An 18717-nucleotide genomic window follows, 5' to 3' on the forward strand; every position below is an offset into this window, starting at 1 on the left:
GAAAAGGACGTCCCCTGGCACTGTGACAGGAAAATGACGACCCTGGTGTGAGGCACTGGGGCAAACAAAGCTGGAGGCCCAGGTTCAATCCCGAGTCCCATAGTGTGTTAGCTGATATCAGCCGGCTCACACCACACTTGGAGTGCACAGTCTGGTCACCATATTATTATACCATACGGAGACATTGGAGAAGTTTCAAAAAGATTTTCTATGATTTACCAGAACAGAGACCCCTATCCCCACCAGGAAAGATTCAACAGGCTGCAGCACTTTTCTCCAGGAAAGACAGAGTTGACCTGATAGAAGCCTTTAACATTATTAAAGAGTTTAGTATGATAGACGATAAGAAGATGTTTTCAATTGAGGGGGAGACAAGAACTAGGGGTCCTCTATGTAAGAGAATCCTTAAAAAATCCAATCAGGAATTCAGGAGAAAACTCTTTAGCCAGAGTGTGATTAAATCGTGGAACTCCGTACCACAGGGAGTGGGTGAGGTGAAGAGTATAGATGTATTTAAGGCAAAACTGGATAAACATGAGGAAGAAAAGAACAGGATTTGCTGATAGGGTGAGATGAAGATGAATAGCAGGAGCTGATGTCGAGCAAAGACCAGTTAGGTCAAATGGCCTATTTCTGTGCTGGAAATTCTATGTAAAACTAGAGTAACACATAAAATATTAACTTTTCTTTGTGAATTTTCTGGTCAAAGCAAAGGATATTGCTCCTGAGGAATGGAAGACTCTTCATTTGAAGCATCAAGAAACCCCTAAACTCAGCTACAGCATAGTTTATAGAGTAAAACTCCACACTGTCCCTATCAAACACTCCCAGGACAGGTAGAGCACGGGGTTAGATACAGAGTAAAACTCCCTCTACACTGTCCCTATCAAATACTCCCAGGACAGGTACAGCACGGGGTTAGATACAGAATAAAACTCCCTCTACACTGTCCCTATCAAACCCTCCCAGGACAGGTACAGCACGGGGTTAGATACAGAGTAAAGCTCCCTCTACACTGTCCCCATCAAACACTCCCAGGACAGGTACAGCACGGGGTTAGATACAGAGTAAAGCTCCCTCTACACTGTCCCTATCAAACACTCCCAGGACAGGTACAGCACGGGGTTAGATACCGAGTAAAGCTCCCTCTACACTGTCCCCATCAAACACTCCCAGGACAGGTACAGCACGGGGTTAGATACAGAGCAAAACCCCTCCCCACACCCACCCCCAAACAGTTCATTAACCCTCCAACCTCAAATTGTGCCCCCTTGGCTGCTCCATTGCAGCTGCTCCATACAAGTCAACCTGCCGCCAGTTAATGTAACTCAGACCCGTGATGAACATGCTGAGACTGGTTGGACTGATCTCACGTGGCCCATGGTTGCCTGCAGAGCAGACACTTCATCACATAGCAGCAGTTTTAGGTCAGTGTTTGACAACAGGATACCTCTAGCCCTTCACATTAAATATAGTTTACATCCAAAAAAATAAATTAAGATCACAATTACACCAGAGGCACTTCATTACAAAAAGCTGAATTTATTAGCAGATTCGCTAAAAAGAAGGAACAATTTTTACAAGATGATATTGCGGGGCGTCAGTGCAAGTGATGCTGAAACTAATCTCTTAGCTCTACGATGTCCAGGACCTGTCTGAATGGTCACTATGGAGGCGGGAGGTAGACGGGAGGGGGTGACCGAGCTCACGCGACAAACCTTTGTGCAGCACTGCGTTGGCAGGCTTGTTACCGGCCAGAGACTCCTTGGAGAGATGCTGGTGACTCTCGGCTAAGCACTCGACCTCTGCAAAGCGTGCGTTGAGAGCCATGGCAGGGTGATTGGGATCCTGGGTCATGTTGAGGTATGCAGCTCTCCGCAGTTGCTCTTCAATCACCAGGGCCTGTTCCAAGAGCTGATGTTGGGGATGAGGGAGGTCGGGAGGCAAGAGAGAATAGTTAGAACAGGGATCAGTGCAAGTGGAGTCCAGTTCATCACTTTAGCGGCGATTCCCACCCCCACCCCTCCCCTGGCTCACTTGGTCACTGCACCCGATATGATCATGACCCACACAAGACCAGAGATGAGAAGAAAATTGCAGGGGGTGCGTTTGGGGGGGGGGGGGAGGAGGAAATAAGGAAAGCCCTGCATTTCGATAGCATCCTCACGATCTCAGGATGTCCCGAAGCCCTTTACATCCAGTGAAACATTTCGAACGTGTCGTCACTGTTGTAATACAGGGAATTCAGCAGCCGATATCGGCACAGCAAGCTCCAACTGACAGCAATGGGATAATGATAAGATCATCTGTGTTTGTGACGTCGGTTGAGGGGAAAAAATTGGCCAGAATAATGGTGAGAACATCGTGGGAATAACATCATGGGATCATTTACATCTACCTGACAGGGCAAGCAGGGAGTCGGTTTAATGTTTCATCAAAAGACAGCACGCCCTCAATATTGCACTGAGAGTAGCAGCTAATAAGACTTTGGGCTCACTTCTCTGGAGTGGGATATGAACCCACAACCTTCTGAATGTGCAGACACATCCATGCACACACACACAAACAGGCAAACACATACACATGGAGACAAGTGCCAAAACATGTGTGCGCCGAACACACACAGCATGTCCACCTTACGCATACTCACACACGCGCAATGAACACACACACGCGCAGATGCACACACACACACACGCGCGCAGATGCACACACACACGCGCGCAGATGCACACACACACGCGCGCAGATGCACACACGCGCGCGCAGATGCACACACACACGCGCAGATGAACACACACACGCGCAGATGCAGAAACATAAAAAAACAGCTCAAGTTACTTTGAATCTCCTGGCCAAGAACTTGTTTTTCATTTCCAGGAAATTTCCCTTGTTCATCTCGGCTTTGAAAGGTTCATTAATGATGGTATATCTGGGATCATTTTGTATATCCTGCCAACGAGCATAGCCATGACTGCACAGAAACGTTAAGGAAAGCTCGGGGAGAGAGAGAAGTGTTGGCCGACAAGATGCCAGCACATGGTGACTGCCGGTGATACAGGACAGATCAACAAAGCTCAGGTTCCCTCGAGCTGTGGGAAAACAATCTCGTATTCTAAAGTTTCCATCAAACTCTCCCAGGACAGGTACAGCACAGGGTTAGATACATAGTAAATCTCCCTCTACACTGTCCCCATCAAACACTCCCAGGACAGGTACAGCACGGGGTTAGATTCAGAATAAAGCTCCCTCTACACTGTCCCCATCAAACACTCCCAGGACAGGTACAGCACGGGGTTAGATTCAGAATAAAGCTCCCTCTACCCTCTGAATCTATTAACAATGTTCCTTCCTCACTTCATCAATATGATATTTTCTGCTTCTCTCTCTAGCTGCCCAGTAGGTTTGTCAGTTTGATGCTCGGTTCCTGTCAGAATGGAAGAGGACAGAGACTCATACAACAATTATAGCTATTAATTATCAGAGGGTGGGGAGGTGCAGGGAGATGGTGAAGAATACAGTCCACACACAGTTACTAAACCATTACACAAGGCATTTGTTACACAACCTTGGTTGGGTCACATTTGTAACACCGTGCACAGTTGGAAAAAGAATATGGACACACTGGAGATGGTTTAAAAACAATTGACAAGAATGATATCAGAAATGAGAGCTATGCCTGTCAGGAAAGATTGAACAAGCTAGGGTTTCTCTCCAGAAAACAGAAGTCTCAAGGGTGACCTGACGAAGGTCTTTAAGATAATGAAAGAGTTTGATGGGGCAGATGTAGAAAAGCTGCTTCCACTTGGCAGGGCAGACCCAGACAAAGGGCCTGAAATATCAAGATATTCGCTAATAAAATCAACAGAGAATTCTCCATTTTGATGGAGAATGGTGAGAATGTGGAACTCACTTCAGAAGGAATAGTTGAGATGAATAACATAAGATGTATTTAAGGGGTAGTTAGTTAAGTACACAAAGGGGAAAGGAATAGAAAGGCTTGTTGATAGGACGAGATGAGGCAGCTTGTGTGGAGTGTAAACAACAGCCTAGAGTAGCTGGGCCGAATGGTCTGTTTTTCTGCTGTACCTTGTGTGACATTCTGTACACTCGGCCCTCCCTCAATCTTCTGAAGGACTGGGAGAAACCCTGAAGCCTGGTTTCTAACAGCAACCTCTCATGGCCAAGCTGAGCTCCATCCACACCCAGACCCCCCAGCCCCCCCAAAACAACCCCAACCAGACCTCACCCCCAGCCCCCGCAAAATAACCCCACCCAGACGCCACACCCACCGACCGAAACAACCCCACCCAGACCCCACACCCACCCACCGAAACAACCCCACCCAGATCCCACACCACCAGCCCCCCCAAAATGACCCCACACCGCCCGAACCAATCCTACCCATACCCCACACCCCCAAAACAACCCCACCCAGACCCCACACCCGCCAAAACAACCCCACCCAGACCCCACACCCCCCAAAACAACCCCACCCAGACCCCACACCCCCCAAAACAACCCCACCCAGACCCCACACCCCCCAAAACAACCCCACACTCCCAGCAACAACCCCACCCAGACCCCACACCCCCCGCAAAACAACCCCACCCAGACCCCACACCCCCCCGCAAAACAACCCCACCCAGACCCCACACCCCCGGCAAAACAACCCCACCCAGACCCCACATACCCCCGCAAAACAACCCCACCCAGACCCCACATCCCCAACCTCCCCCACCAATACAACCCCACCCAGACCCCACACCCCCCCCAAAACAACCCCACCCAGACCCCACACCCCCAGCCCCCCCAAAACAACCCCACCCAGACCCCACACCCCCCCCAAAACAACCCCACCCAGACCCCACGCCCCCAGCCCCCCCAAAACAACCCCACCCAGACCCCACATCCCCCCGCAAAACAACCCCACCCAGACCCCACATCCCCAACCTCCCCCCCCAAAACAACCCCACCCAGACCCCACATCCCCAACCTCCCCCCCAATACAACCCCACCCAGACCCCACACCCCCCCCCAAAACAACCCCACCCTGACCCCACATCCCCAGCCCCCCCAAAACAGCCCCTGACCCCACACCCCCCGAAACAACCCCACACAGACCCCACACCCCAAAACAACCCCACCCAGACCCCACACCCCAGCTCAGGGAAAGGATACGCGACGATACCAGCCAGCAACCAATAGTCGTGTCTCCTGTGCCAGATATCGTAGATCTTTCCAGAAGAAACTGCAGCTCGCTCCTCATTCTGCCAAAGCGTGTGCAACTCTGACAAAATAAAAACAGAGATGTTACCCTTCAGCGCAAAGCTAGAACATTCTGTTCAAAATTACAGCTGGGAGGTGAGGCTATTTGTCACGGCACCTTGCTGAATTCCAAATCTTACTGATTTGCACCAACTCTCCCTGGGGTACGGGTCCCACAGGCACCGACTCTCCCCGGGGTACAGGTCCCACAGGCACCGACTCTCCCCGGGGTATGGGTCCCACAGGCACCGACTCTCCCTGGGCTATGGGTCCCACAGGCACCGACTCTCCCTGGGCTATGGGTCCCACAGTCACTGACTCTCCTCGGGATACAGGTCCCACAGGCACCGACTCTCCCCGGGGTACAGGTCCCACAGGCACCGACTCTCCCCGGGGTACGGGTCCCACAGGCACCGACTCTCCCTGGGCTATGGGTCCCACAGGCACTGACTCTCCCTGGGCTATGGGTCCCACAGGCACCGACTCTCCCTGACGTACGAGTTGCCCACCAATCTAGTCTCAGATAACATGATGACTGATGGACAGACAATTCTATAAATCGAGAGAGGCACACAATAAGAGGAAGAGCAGGAGGGAGCAGAGACCAGAGGGAAGGCAACATAATGAGAAACAGGGACTAGGTAGGCAGAAGGTGAAAGCAGGGGTAGGTTGAGGGACAAGAGCGAGTGAGACAGGCAGCAAGAGACAGACATGGATAAATCCTATTATTGAGCAGTAACTCCACGTTCACGGGGGTCATTATTTGTTATTCAGGTAGGGAACAGCCGATCGCTTTACCTGTGAAACCTCCATCTGCAATGTTGAACATAAATTTTCCTTTGCCAGACGGATCCTTTCTCTCCTCTTCTTCCTTCACTTCTTTCATTATTTCTCCATTCTGCAGGTTTTCTGTGATCTCCTTCTCCTCGTTCACATCTTCAGCTGCCAGAGTAACATATAATAAATAACCATTCCCAGTGAAGTGCATCCCAATCAGAATCAATCAGTAATCACCTCCCAAACACACATGATCATCACCCCCCCCCCCCTCCGCCCCCCCGCCCACCCCCAGAGGGCCATCCCTGGGTGTCGACAGAGGCAGCAACTGCTGTGAAATCAGCGTGGTCGATTTCCTCTCAGCTCTAAGACCAGCCCTCTCATCACAAACCGAGGGTCAAACCTGAGCTCAGTTGGGCATAAAAATGCCAATGAGAAGCACCCTCTCTTCTGAGTGAAGGTTGTGGATCCGAGTCCCATTTCAGAGACTTCAGCACATAACCTAGACTGACACTCCCAAGTGCACCACTGTGGGAGCGCTGCACTGTTGGAGGTGCCATCGTTTGGATGAGATATCAGTGTTCACCCTCTCAAGTGAAAGTTCCATGGCAGTCTTTTGAAGAAGAGCAGGAGAGTTCTCCTGGCCAACATTTACTTGTCAACCAACATCATTAAAAACAGATAATTGTTTTTTTAATCACAATATTGTTTTTGAGAGCTTGCTGTGCACAAGTTAGCTGTCTGATTCCTATATTACAAAGGAGAGTTCATTGGCTACAAAACATTTTAGGACGTTCTAAGCTCACAAAAGGCACTATATAAATGCAAGTTCTTTCGTATCCTTCCATTCACAGCATTAACTCTTTACTCAGTTCTACCGACACAATTTATGTCGGCTATGGAACTGTTCAGTTCCCTCAATTACTAGATCTAATCTCTCTACCTCCTCATGGTATCTGGGAGACATGTCCAGGGGTTAAGACCCCTGGTCAGAGTGCCGTGTCCTGCGGTGAATGACCATCAGACAGATCCGCACTGTCACATTTTATGTTTACCTTTAGGTTGAGAAGGGGCTATCCACTCCTGTTGTTCACACTCTCTTTTCTCCTCCACTCCCACCTCGCTCGCCTGGTTCTTGATCTCTGTTTCTTGAAGCTTCTCACTGCCAGAGGCTATAATACCCCCAGTGGGAATCTGGGGAAAACAAACATTGGGAAAGAAGTCAGCGATTGTCCAAACATACCATCAACTGACTCAGGCCCTCCCTTCCTCTCCTCAAAGTGATCATTCTCTCTGGGGTACAGGGTCAATGGACACTGACTGTCCCTGGCGTATGGAGTCCTGCTACTCTCAGGGATGTGGCCCAAGTGGTCATCAGTGTGTGTGCTTGGCCATTCAGCCGGGAAGGGTGGGAAGTCACACACAACCCTGACCTCACTCGGTCAATGGTCACATCACCAGACGGTGATCTGGAACAGAAACCCAGACAGACTTAGAGTCTCTGCCACCATCGAGCTGGAAGCTGCAGTCCCAGTGCAGACTGGCATTCCAGTCTCGGAACTTCCTGCTCTTGACAGCTCAACCTTTGCAAGCGGTTGGGGGGGGGGGGGGGTTGGTTAGTGTTTAACTTGTAACTTCTGGCTTTAGCCGGTTTCAGTACGCTTCTGTTGAAAGGGCAGTTTAAATTAACAGAGGATCCTTTCCAGAGCGTTTAAGCTGAGAGGAAGCCGCAAACTGTCAAGCGACTGTTCCAAGGGGTGGGTAAGTGCAACAGTCTCCAGTTGAATGACCGGGAGTGATTGTGACTGGGAGTGGGTAACCTGGAGTTATTACAGTAAATTGAATGAGGTGATGCAGCAACACACATCCAGAATAAATAATTATCATTGTACATATGTAATCATTGGTAAGAATAGTTACCATTATGTGCTTAAATCCTATGAAAGCCAATGCGTGCCTTTGTATTCTATTATTCTATGGAATAAAAGTAAAAAAAGAACCCTTCTCTGAACTTACTCAACTGAGCCATTGGAACAGCCTCGGGCTGCTAGTTCTGACATAGAAATACTGCCACAAATTTCAGGCAGAGATTCATTCATGCCCCCTTCTGTCAGTAAAACTTGCCTCATTCTCCAAGAGCTTTTTCTCTTCCTTGTCCCTCTCTTTATCGTCCATCACTTCCACACGGCAACCATTCTTCTCTAAAACGAAAGAGAATTTTGTCAGTCGGGTCAAATGTGTGAACCCCTTAGCCTCTGACACAACAGGGTCAACCCAGCGATGCAGCCTGACCCCTGTACCCACCTGCCCCGCCCTCACTGGGGCGAATCAGGTGATGCAAGCCTCACAATGAGAGTGAGGAAGGCAGTGGAAGATCGTGTCATGTGATTTCCATTAGATTTAAACTGGCGTGGGTCACGTTTCCCAGTGACTTACGTTAGACGTACTCTTCACTCCTCCAAGATAGATGGCACTGTGGAGTGCATTCTCACAACACTTCCCCACCCACCCCACCGCACCCTCACCCACCCCTCAAGTTGGACTCCAATTCAGCTTCTTCACCCCTCTCAGGTTCCTGCTGTCAACGGAAACCAGACAGAAGCTCCTTAAACACACTAGAGGTGTCAGCCCCAGCTCAGCGGGTAGCTCTCTCACCTCCGAGTCACAGGTTGTGGGTTCAAGCCCCACTCCAGAAACTGGGCATATAAGCCAGGCCAACACTCCCAGTGCAGTACTCCCGACTGCTTCCCCCAAACGGATTAGAGATAGAGGACAAGAGGTAGAAATACAGAAACACTGGTAGAGAGCGAGAAAGAGGGAGGGAAGATAGAAAGAGAGAGAAAGGAAGATAAAGTAAAACAAAAAAATGGACGAGCATGTTGATTTGCATCATATCATGAGCAACTCACCTGGAATTAGAGGCGCACATTCGCTGTCCATCACAACACACTGCAGCCCCAACCTGACTTATCATACACTTACTGTAAGCAATGCCACAGGATACAACACCAAGGGGCCAGGAGAAGCCATTCAGCCCTTCGAGCCTGTTCCAGCATTCACTGCGACCATGGCTGTTTATGAAAAGAAAGACAATGGGCCTTTGGAGTCTGAAGAGCTGAACGCACCTGTGGAGCTCGGGGCTGGCGTACTGGGCAAGGGACAGGCAGGACTGGCTGCAACTGGGGTACTGGGATCAGACGAGATGCTGTCAATGTGCTTCTTGTTCTCCACGTGCTCAGGCACCATCTCCGGTGTACTGTATCTTCCATTGATGTATTCAAACTCCTGCACCTTAGGTGATTTTTTTTTAAAAAAAAAGATAATTTTTAATGACAAGAGGAAAATAAAACCAGAGGAAAAAGATACAAAACAGGACTGAGGGGAGGGTCAAATACTGACCTTTCAACTTTAGGGTCCTAGGTTCAAATTCAGCCAAGCTCAGAAGTGAAAGTGTCCCCCGAAATTTGGGGCCAACGTCAAACGAGTTGGGGAAAATGTCCATCCAATTCGGTCAGCTTGAGCCCCCAAAACAAAACCCGAAACCTGCCTGATACATCTCACTCAAAAAGTGTCAGGAGTGGTGGGCAGTATTCTAAGGTTGGGACAGTGTGGAAGGAGCTTTTCGCTCGATCTAACTCGGACTGTTCAGTGGGAAAATGCAGAGGGAGCTTAATTGTGTACCCAACCCTGATGTGGGGGTGTTTAAAGCTGGCATGCATTGGAAGGAATGAAAAATGTTCCATTCTTCATCTCTATGAGCACAAAATGTGCCAAAAGAAACGGAAAGTGAAAACATTACCAGAAGGCTGTGTGCTGGTTAAGTGGTGCCACTAACCTGTCTCCACTTATCAACCTGTTCTGTATTTCAATAGAAAAGATATATAAATTTACACATCTTCATCACTGACACCATAAGGAAGCAGCTACTGAGTTAGTGTCCATTGTCGTGGCTGCTCCTGGTCAGAAGTGTCCAGTGCTGCTAACACTTGGGCCTTATCCTGGTGCTACTTAAACTGCCCACTAGGTGGCAATGCTACTCACCAAACCACTGCTGCTACTGGGCTCTTCCATGGCCTTTAACCCAAAGATTCAAAATGAAACCTGAAACGCTGGGAACACTAAGCTGCCTGAACCTGCTGAGCGCCTCCAGCATTTTCGGCTTTGCATCCTGACTTCCAACATCTGCAGTATTTCATTATTGTGATGAACGCATCAAGACTTGGCAAGGATCTAAGCGTTTTGTCTTCACGGGCTAACGCTCAAAGCACTAACAGACATTATTTCTTGGGTAAATATAGAAAATCCCATGGCACTCTTCACAGAACAGCAAATGTCTTTATCCCAAAACCAATGCCACTGAAGTAGATTATTGGGTTGTGTGTCCTACTGCTGTTCCTGGGATCTTGCTATACCATAAAGTGGGTCTCATGTTTCCTCCATTATAACAGTGACTACAATATAAAGCACTCTGGGATGTCCTGAGATTGTGAAAGGTGCTACATAAATGCGAGCCTCTCTTTAGTATCTGAAATATAAGTGAATGAATGAAGCGTCAGCCTTTCTCAAGGTTCCATTCTCACACAATTCAACTGGACAAAGCAGCAAATAAGAAATCAAAGTTCAAATAGAAGAGGAGACAAGAGCTGGAAGGGACAGAGTGGACAGCCCTGCCTTACAGCACCACTGATTGTATCAGCACCAAAATATCCCTTCCAAGACTCCAGCGGTGTAGCAACCCCACTCCAACCACCACCCTAATCCTCCCCCCCCACACCCCACTTCAGCCAAGCCAGGATGGGGAGAGATTTGGAGGAGGACTTGGAGGTGGTGAAGTTTCCAAGATACAACGCCTGCCCCCACCCTCACCGTACTCATTATAAATACTCACTCTCTAAGCTCTGGTTCAAAGAAGGGAAACTGGGTGAGGTGTCAGGGGGACATGAGAACTCAAACACAGCTGGCATTTATACAGCAACCTTCCAACATAGTAAAACTCTCCAAGGCAATTCCGAGGAGAGTCAGCCAGACAGGCACCAAACCACGAGAATCCCAGGAACCCACCTTCTTCCGGACCAGTGACATCACGCCTATCCTGGTGAGCACGTGTTGCCGGGACAACCCTTCCCGAGGGACGCCGTCCGCAAAAGTCTCAGATCCATCCGCTCCCGGCTCACACAGGTGCCTCATAAACAGTGACACGTAGGCTCTAGGGCGGGGAGAACAGAAGATGAGTTTTGATGTGATGGTCGAGGAGAACAATAAAACCAAACCATTTCCTCAAATCTGCAGGAGACGAGGAATAAAAGGTCCTGTAACGTCACAACCTCCTCTTGGAGAACGACGTGTAGTTGTGGAAAAGTCCATGGGCTGATTAACAGTCTGACAGGGTCATGCCTTTCATGGCTGCAATCATCTTTCTCCCAGTTAAGTTGGGGGGATGGGGGGGTTATCTGCTATGGCAAGAGGCTTTTATGGGCTCCCACAGCCCATACGACAGGTAGCGGCCAAAGGAAGGGGGGTCACCCATACCCACCAGACAGGGGTATCCTGCTGGATGTCACCCTGGAATTCGGGACCGGTGCTCCAGTCTGCCTGCCTCATAGACATTTACAGCACAGGGAGGCCATTCAGCGCATTGTGTCCGCGCCGGTCAACGAAGACCTGACTACATTAATCCCATTTTCCAGCGCCTGGCCCATAGCCCTTCAATGTTACAAGAGTTTCGGGCTCAACCACCCTTTCAGGCAGTGAGTTCCAGGCTCTCACCATTCCTGCCCACCACCCTCCCCACATCCCGGGACTGCTTGGGGCTCTCCTCTGTGAGCAGACAGGAAAGGCTGAGGACATGAGGGAACTAAAATTGGCAGGTATGTATTTTAAATGTACCTGAACTCCTTCTCACTCTTTCCCCGAAGATCCCGCACCAGCCAGTGAGAGTTGAAGGCATCCTGGGGTGGCATCCCCCAGCGCATGATGGCATTGACAAAGGCTTTACGCTGGCGAGCATTGAACCCAAGAACCTAGACACAGACAGAATTAAACATCACCAGGAGGGAAATGGAGTTGCAGAATTCTTCATTCATGCTCAGTCCTGGAACATACTTCCCAGTACACCCCCTCACCCCTCCTCCACCCCCTCACCCCTCCTCCACCCCCCTCGCCCCTCACCCCTCCTCCACCCCCTCACCCCTCCTCCACCCCCTCGCCCCTCCTCCACCCCCTCGCCCCTCCTCCACCCCCTCGCCCCTCACCCCTCCTCCACCCCCTCACCCCTCCTCCACCCCCTCGCCCCTCCTCCACCCCCCTCGCCCCTCACCCCTCCTCCACCCCCTCACCCCTCCTCCACCCCCCTCGCCCCTCACCCCTCCTCCACCCCCTCGCCCCTCCTCCACCCCCTCGCCCCTCCTCCACCCCCTCGCCCCTCACCCCTCCTCCACCCCCTCGCCCCTCCTCCACCCCCTCGCCCCTCCTCCACCCCCCTCGCCCCTCACCCCTCCTCCACCCCCTCACCCCTCCTCCACCCCCTCACCCCTCCTCCACCCCCCTCGCCCCTCCTCCACCCCCCTCGCCCCTCACCCCTCCTCCACCCCCTCGCCCCTCCTCCCACCGACCATCCCCTCCTCCACCCCCTTGCCCCTCCTATCTACTCTCCCCTCTTCCCACCCACCCACCCCTCCTCCACCCCCTCACCCTTCCTCCCACTCACATTCCCCTCCTCCCACCCCCTCGCCCCTCCTATCTACTCGCCCCTCCTCCCACCCAACGGGCCCTCCTCCCACAACATCCACTCTCCAATTACCAACATTTGGACAAGGCACTGCCGATGTACATCACTAGTCTTTCCCCCCCCGCGAGGGGGCGGAGGAGGGGTGAGGGGGCGGAGGAGGGGAGGGTCGGTGGGAGGAGGGGTGAGGGGGTGGAGGAGGGGAGGGTCGGTGGGAGGAGGGGTGAGGGGGTGGAGGAGGGGTGAGGGGGCGGAGGAGGGGTGAGGGGGCGGAGGAGGGGTGAGGGGGCGGAGGAGGGGTGAGGGGGCGGAGGAGGGGTGAGGGGGCGGAGGAGGGGTGAGGGGGCGGAGGAGGGGTGAGGGGGCGGAGGAGGGGTGAGGGGGTGGAGGAGGGGTGAGGGGGTGAAGGAGGGGTGAGGGGGTGTACTGGGAAGTATGTTCCAGAGCTCATCCCAATAACATTTCCAAGCCAGATTTAATACCAACCCAACAATGATACTCATTTCTGGGTTTTCCTTCACCCTGGTCAACCAGGTGAAGGGTTTTTATCCGTGGACACAACAACAACAACAACTTGTATTTATATAGCACCTTTAAAGTAATAAAGTATCCTGGGCGCTTCTCAAGAGCGTTAGGAAACAAAATTTGACACCGAGCCACATAAGGTGATATTAGTGAACGGAGCCAAAAGACAGATTTAAAAGAGTGCATTAAAGGAGGAAAATGAGTTGGAGACATGGAGAGGTTTAGGGAGGGACTTGCAGAACTTAGTGCCTATGCAGCTGAAGGCAAGGCCACGAATAATGGAGCAATTGAAGTCAAGGATACTCAGGAGGCCAGAATTAGAGAAGTGCAGATATCTCAGAGTTGTGGGGCTGCAGGAAGTACTTGAAAACGAGGATGGGAATTTTAAAATTGAGGCATTGCTTAACCGGGAGTCAGTGTAGGTCAGGGAGGACAGGAGGCGAGAAGTGAACAGGACTTGGTGCAAGTTGGGACAGGGGCAGTAAAGTTTTGGACGGCCTCAATGTTTAGATGTAACAAAGGCATGGATGAGGGTTTCAGCAGCAGGTGAGCTGAGGCAGAGCAGAATCGGGCGATGTTACAGAGGTGGAAATAGGTGGTCTTTGTGTTAGCGTGGAGGTGTGGTCAGAAACTCATTGTGGGGTCAAATACGACAACAAAGCTGTGAACGGTCTGGTTTAGCCTCAGACAGTTACCGGGGAGAGGGGTGGGGTCAGTGGCTAGAGAACAGAGATTGTGTCAGAGGCTTGAGGGCAATGGCTTCAGTCTTCCCCATGTGTCATGGGAGGAAATGGCTGCTCCTCAGTACGGGATGCTGTCAACTTAGAAAGAGTGGAGGGGTCAAAGGTGGTGGTGGTGGTGAGGTGTAGCTAAGTGTCAGGATGGGCTTGAAACAAGTGCTGTGCTTACAGATTTTGTATCGTTCGGGTTTCTTGCAAGAGTTTAAACATGACCTGGAACAACATCAATTTTTTTCGAATGTGTTGCTGGCTGGCTGTGGTGTGGACACCCTTTCTGCACACCTTCAAATTGTAAATCATGGAAATGGGAAGCAATTTAACAAAGAGCAGGTCCATGTGACCTCTTGGACTTGTTTCCATTGCCTAAGGGCTAAGGGGGAGTTGGAGAGGAATTTTACCAAGTGTTTTCCATTTTGCCCTGCGTTTCCTTCATGTATGTTGTATTTTGCCCTCCCCTGTGTGTGTGTGTGTGTGTGTGTGTGGGTCGGAGGGGTATGCAATGAACTGCTCCTGGTATCATAAACGTGGAGCAGGTTTGATGGACTAAGCTGGTCTTGTAATGACCATTAGTTTTCTGATTATCTTGACTGTCCCTTGGGCCACCCCACCACACACAACACCACCACCACCACCCCACCCACTCGCCGCCCCCCCCAGCCTCCCATCTCCCAATCTGACTCAGTCAGGAAACCTTCAGGTAACTACCTCCTTTTGCCACTGTGAGGTGCCCTTTTTCGAAAATTTGAAGATCATTGAGTTTTGGACATTCTCACTCCTGAGCTTTTTTTTTTTACATATAAAGTGTGCAATATTAATTCGGGGCTGTGAATGTGTCATTCTTCAAGAAGCCATGGGTCAAATATAGATATAAAAACAAAAAAACTGCGGATGCTGGAAATCCAAAACAAAAACAGAATTACCTGGAAAAACTCAGCAGGTCTGGCAGCATCAGCGGAGAAGAAAAGAGTTGACGTTTCGAGTCCTCATGACCCTTCGACAGAACTTGAGTGAGTCCAAGAAAGGGGTGAAATATAAGCTGGTTTAAGGTGTGTTGGGGTGGGGGGGTGTTTGGGTGGGGGGAGAGAGAGAGAAGTGGAGGGTGTTGGTGTGGTTGTAGGGACAACCTATTGTGGTTGTGGGGTTGTTTGTCCCTACAACCACACCAAACCCCTCCACTTCTCTCTCTCTCCCCGCACCCAAACCTCTCCCCCCCAACCCCCCACCCCCACCCCCCAACACACCTTAAACCAGCTTATATTTCACCCCTTTCTTGGACTCACTCAAGTTCTGTCGAAGGGTCATGAGGACTCGAAATGTCAACTCTTTTCTTCTCCGCCGATGCTGCCAGACCTGCTGAGTTTTTCCAGGTAATTCTGTTTTTGTTTTGGTCAAATAAAGATGTCCAGTGGGGAACATCTGGAGAGGGAAGAGATACTTTGTATATCTAAGTTAACAAAGAACTGCTGTCGCCAGACTAAAGACTCTTGCTGACTGGTTTAAAAACACCTGGCCTGAGAGAAGTGTTCTTTGAACATCTGAGTCTTTAAAAAAAACTCTCACGTGGAGCGAGTGTGAGCGCACCTGAGAAGTGAGCTGCAAGGAAAAGACACTCTTTCTCTCTCTCTCTTTTGTGTTAAACTTTCTACAGAAATGTCTCATGAAGATAACTCACCAGTTTATTTTGGAGAGTTTGCAAAGTGCAATAAGTATGAATCATCAAAGACAGTTTCACCAACAAATCTGTCAGAAAGAGCTTCCAGTTCTATTGTGACCAGAATTCTGTTAGATCAAAAGCATGGAGATCTTTTCAAATGTTATCCTTTTAAAAGAAACTTTCCCATACTTCAGCCCGTGCAGGGGACTGTGTTTGTGTGCAAGTGTATGATGGTTCAAATTTCTGCTTTTTCAAAAAGGGGAAAATTGTTACAATTCTAAACTACAACTTGTATGTCAACCAGTTTAACAACTTGCTTTTAAAAGTAATTTGTTTTATAAGAAATCAATTTTTTTGTGCTTACTGCAAGAAGCCTGGTGAGAATAACTTTTTATGCTGGGAATGACAGTATCAAAGTTAAACAATTGACCAGTTTTGTGGGTGAATTGAACATTTAAACTAATGTTACGACCTGTGCAGAAGCAGGGCTAGAATTAACTGTGCACTTCTCCCATCACGGTCTGTAACACCATCAATCTTTTCCTCTCCACTCTGGACTCTTCCAAACATAGGAAAAGAAAAGATGAGACCGACACATGCATATTCCAAGGTTAAAATCTGGGACTCACTGGATGTGAGCAAGGCACCATTTACTGGTAATTCCCTGAGGCTGTACAAGAGTCAACAATGTCTTGTTGAACTGGAGTTACATGTAGGTCAGAACAGGTAAAGTGGGGGAGTGGGTGGCAGGTTTCCCTCCCTAAAGGGCATTAATGAACCAGTTGGGCTTTTAACTACAATTTGGCAACTTTCATTAAACAGGTTTAACAAATTCACAATCTCTTGGTTTCTAGTCCAGCACCATATCCATTTAGCAACTCCCAGACCACCTAGGGCTGTACGACTGTTTGAGTACCGACATTTATGAAGTCTTTACCGCACTAGCTGTCTATCTCTACAGTATGACTAAGACGTGCATCAAATGTCCATTATCCATCTGACCAGCCACCTCAGCAGGGATAATGCCTAATTGTTCCTCCCACACTGGAGGACTGAGGGCCTCTCTCTAGTCCAGTGTGAAGTGGCTGAGAGATTTTTTCCTTCTCTTCCTGGGCTGCTAATATTTGGTGAACAGCGAGAGTAAACACCCAGGGCACACACCCAGAGTTATAACTTGAAAAGCAAAACCAATCCTCTTACTTCAAAAAAAACATGCAGACATTTAGCAAGTTCTGTAATAGAGAACTTGTAGAAGGAGGCCATTCTGCCCCTCAAGCCTGTTCCTCCATGCAATTAGATCAGGACTGATCTGCACTTCAACTCCATTTACCCACCTTAGCTCCATATCCCTTTATAACCTTATCGGATAAATAATAAAGATCAGGGCTTAGCAACTGCCCTGATAATTATTTGATGGGACAGTGTACAGGGAGCTTTACTCTGTATCTAACCCCGTGCTGTAGCTGTCCTGGGAGTGTTTGATGGGACAATGTAGAGGGAGCTTTACTCTGTATCTAAACCCGTGCTGTACCTGCCCTGGGAGTGTTTGATGGGGACAGTGTAGAGGGAAATTTACTCTGTATCTAACCTCGTGCTGTACCTGCCCTGGGAGTGTTTGATGGGGACAGTGTAGAGGGAGCTTTACTCTGTATCTAACCCCGTGCTGTACCTGTCCTGGGAGTGTTTGATGGGACAATGTAGAGGGAGCTTTACTCTGTATCTAAACCCGTGCTGTACCTGCCCTGGGAGTGTTTGATGGGGACAGTGTAGAGGGAAATTTACTCTGTATCTAACTCCGTACTGTACCTGCCCTGGGAGTGTTTGATGGGGACAGTGTAGAGGGAGATTTACTCTGTATCTAACCCCGTGCTGTACCTGTCCTGGGAGTGTTTGATGGGACAGTGTAGAGGGAGATTTACTCTGTATCTAACCGCGTGCTGTACCTGTCTTGGAAGTGTTTGATGAGGACAGTGTAAAGGGAGTTTTACTCTGTATCTAACCCCGTGCTGTACCTGTCCTGGGAGTGTTTGATGGGGACAGTGTAGAGGGAGTTTTACTCTGTATCTAACCCTGTGCTGTACCTGTCCTGGGAGTGTTTGATGGGGACAGTGTAGAGGGAAATAGAGTCTGTATAAAACTCCGTGATGTACCTGCCCTGGGAGTGTTTGATGGGGACAGTGTAGAGGGAGTTTTACTCTGTATCTAACCCCGTGCTGTACATGTCCTGGGAGTGTTTACGATCAAAGATCACAGAGAAAAACTTTTGAGGAAGATATTTTTACCTCAATGTTCCCACCAACTCGTGCCAGTAAGGGTGGGAGAGGTTTGTCTCTTTCAGACTTAAGTTGCCTCCGTGACTGTCGTCTCCCAGCTGGAAAAGGACAAAATTCAGGATTGAAAGTGCTCGACCATCACAGCTCACAATTCCAACACTGCCCTAATTTAGAAAGGGAGCCATGGCCAAGCTCTCACCTTCCGGCTTCTCCTCAAAGTCTTCATCCTCGTCCTCTGACCCCACAGAGTATTCAGACTGATTGTCCGAAAGGTCGTCTTGCCACTCTGGAAAAGAGAGAACAGGAGGACGAGTAGGAATAAGGGCAATGCAGAAAGGGTGGGCGGGCAAAGGCCAACTGGACCATTGAGCCTGTCTTGTACCACCACATTGCAACTGAGCATCATGGGCACCGTCCACCCCCCATATATGGTCATGCCATCACCTGGGGTAAAAGAAAACTAAAGCATGACCCATAGCAGAGTCAGGGTTTAAAATAAAAGAACTGGGAAATTCTACTTTGACCACGAAAGAAAGGAGGAAAGAACTTGCATTTATATGGCGCCTTTCACGACCACAGGATAAGTCCCAAAGTGCTTTACAGCCAATGAAGTACTTTTTGACGTGTAGTCACGGTTGTAATGTAGGAACCCGCGCAGAGCAAGATCCCACAAACAGCAATGTGATAATGACCCAAATCGTCTGTTTTACTGATGTTGTTTGAGAGTTAAAAATGGGCCGGCAGACAGGGGAGAAC

At 49.7% G+C, this 18717-nt stretch overlaps 1 protein-coding gene across 1 annotated transcript in view; it reads right to left on the minus strand.

The window, feature by feature from the left end:
* The window catches only part of chd5 (chromodomain helicase DNA binding protein 5), a 90264-nt gene that overhangs the window by 6870 nt on the left and 64677 nt on the right, over window positions 1-18717 (minus strand). Inside the window, exons 27-37 of the mRNA XM_041206992.1 lie at window positions 18161-18247; window positions 17971-18059; window positions 11932-12065; window positions 11107-11251; window positions 9171-9336; window positions 8170-8246; window positions 7101-7239; window positions 6067-6210; window positions 5182-5290; window positions 2842-2974; window positions 1719-1914 (exon numbers count right to left, since the gene is read on the minus strand). Of these exons, the coding sequence (XP_041062926.1) occupies window positions 1719-1914; window positions 2842-2974; window positions 5182-5290; window positions 6067-6210; window positions 7101-7239; window positions 8170-8246; window positions 9171-9336; window positions 11107-11251; window positions 11932-12065; window positions 17971-18059; window positions 18161-18247 (1419 nt within the window). The remainder of the gene's footprint in view (window positions 1-1718; window positions 1915-2841; window positions 2975-5181; window positions 5291-6066; window positions 6211-7100; window positions 7240-8169; window positions 8247-9170; window positions 9337-11106; window positions 11252-11931; window positions 12066-17970; window positions 18060-18160; window positions 18248-18717) is intronic.

Source organism: Carcharodon carcharias, chromosome 15 (genome assembly GCF_017639515.1).
Source record: "Carcharodon carcharias isolate sCarCar2 chromosome 15, sCarCar2.pri, whole genome shotgun sequence".
NCBI classification, from domain to species: domain Eukaryota; kingdom Metazoa; phylum Chordata; class Chondrichthyes; order Lamniformes; family Lamnidae; genus Carcharodon; species Carcharodon carcharias.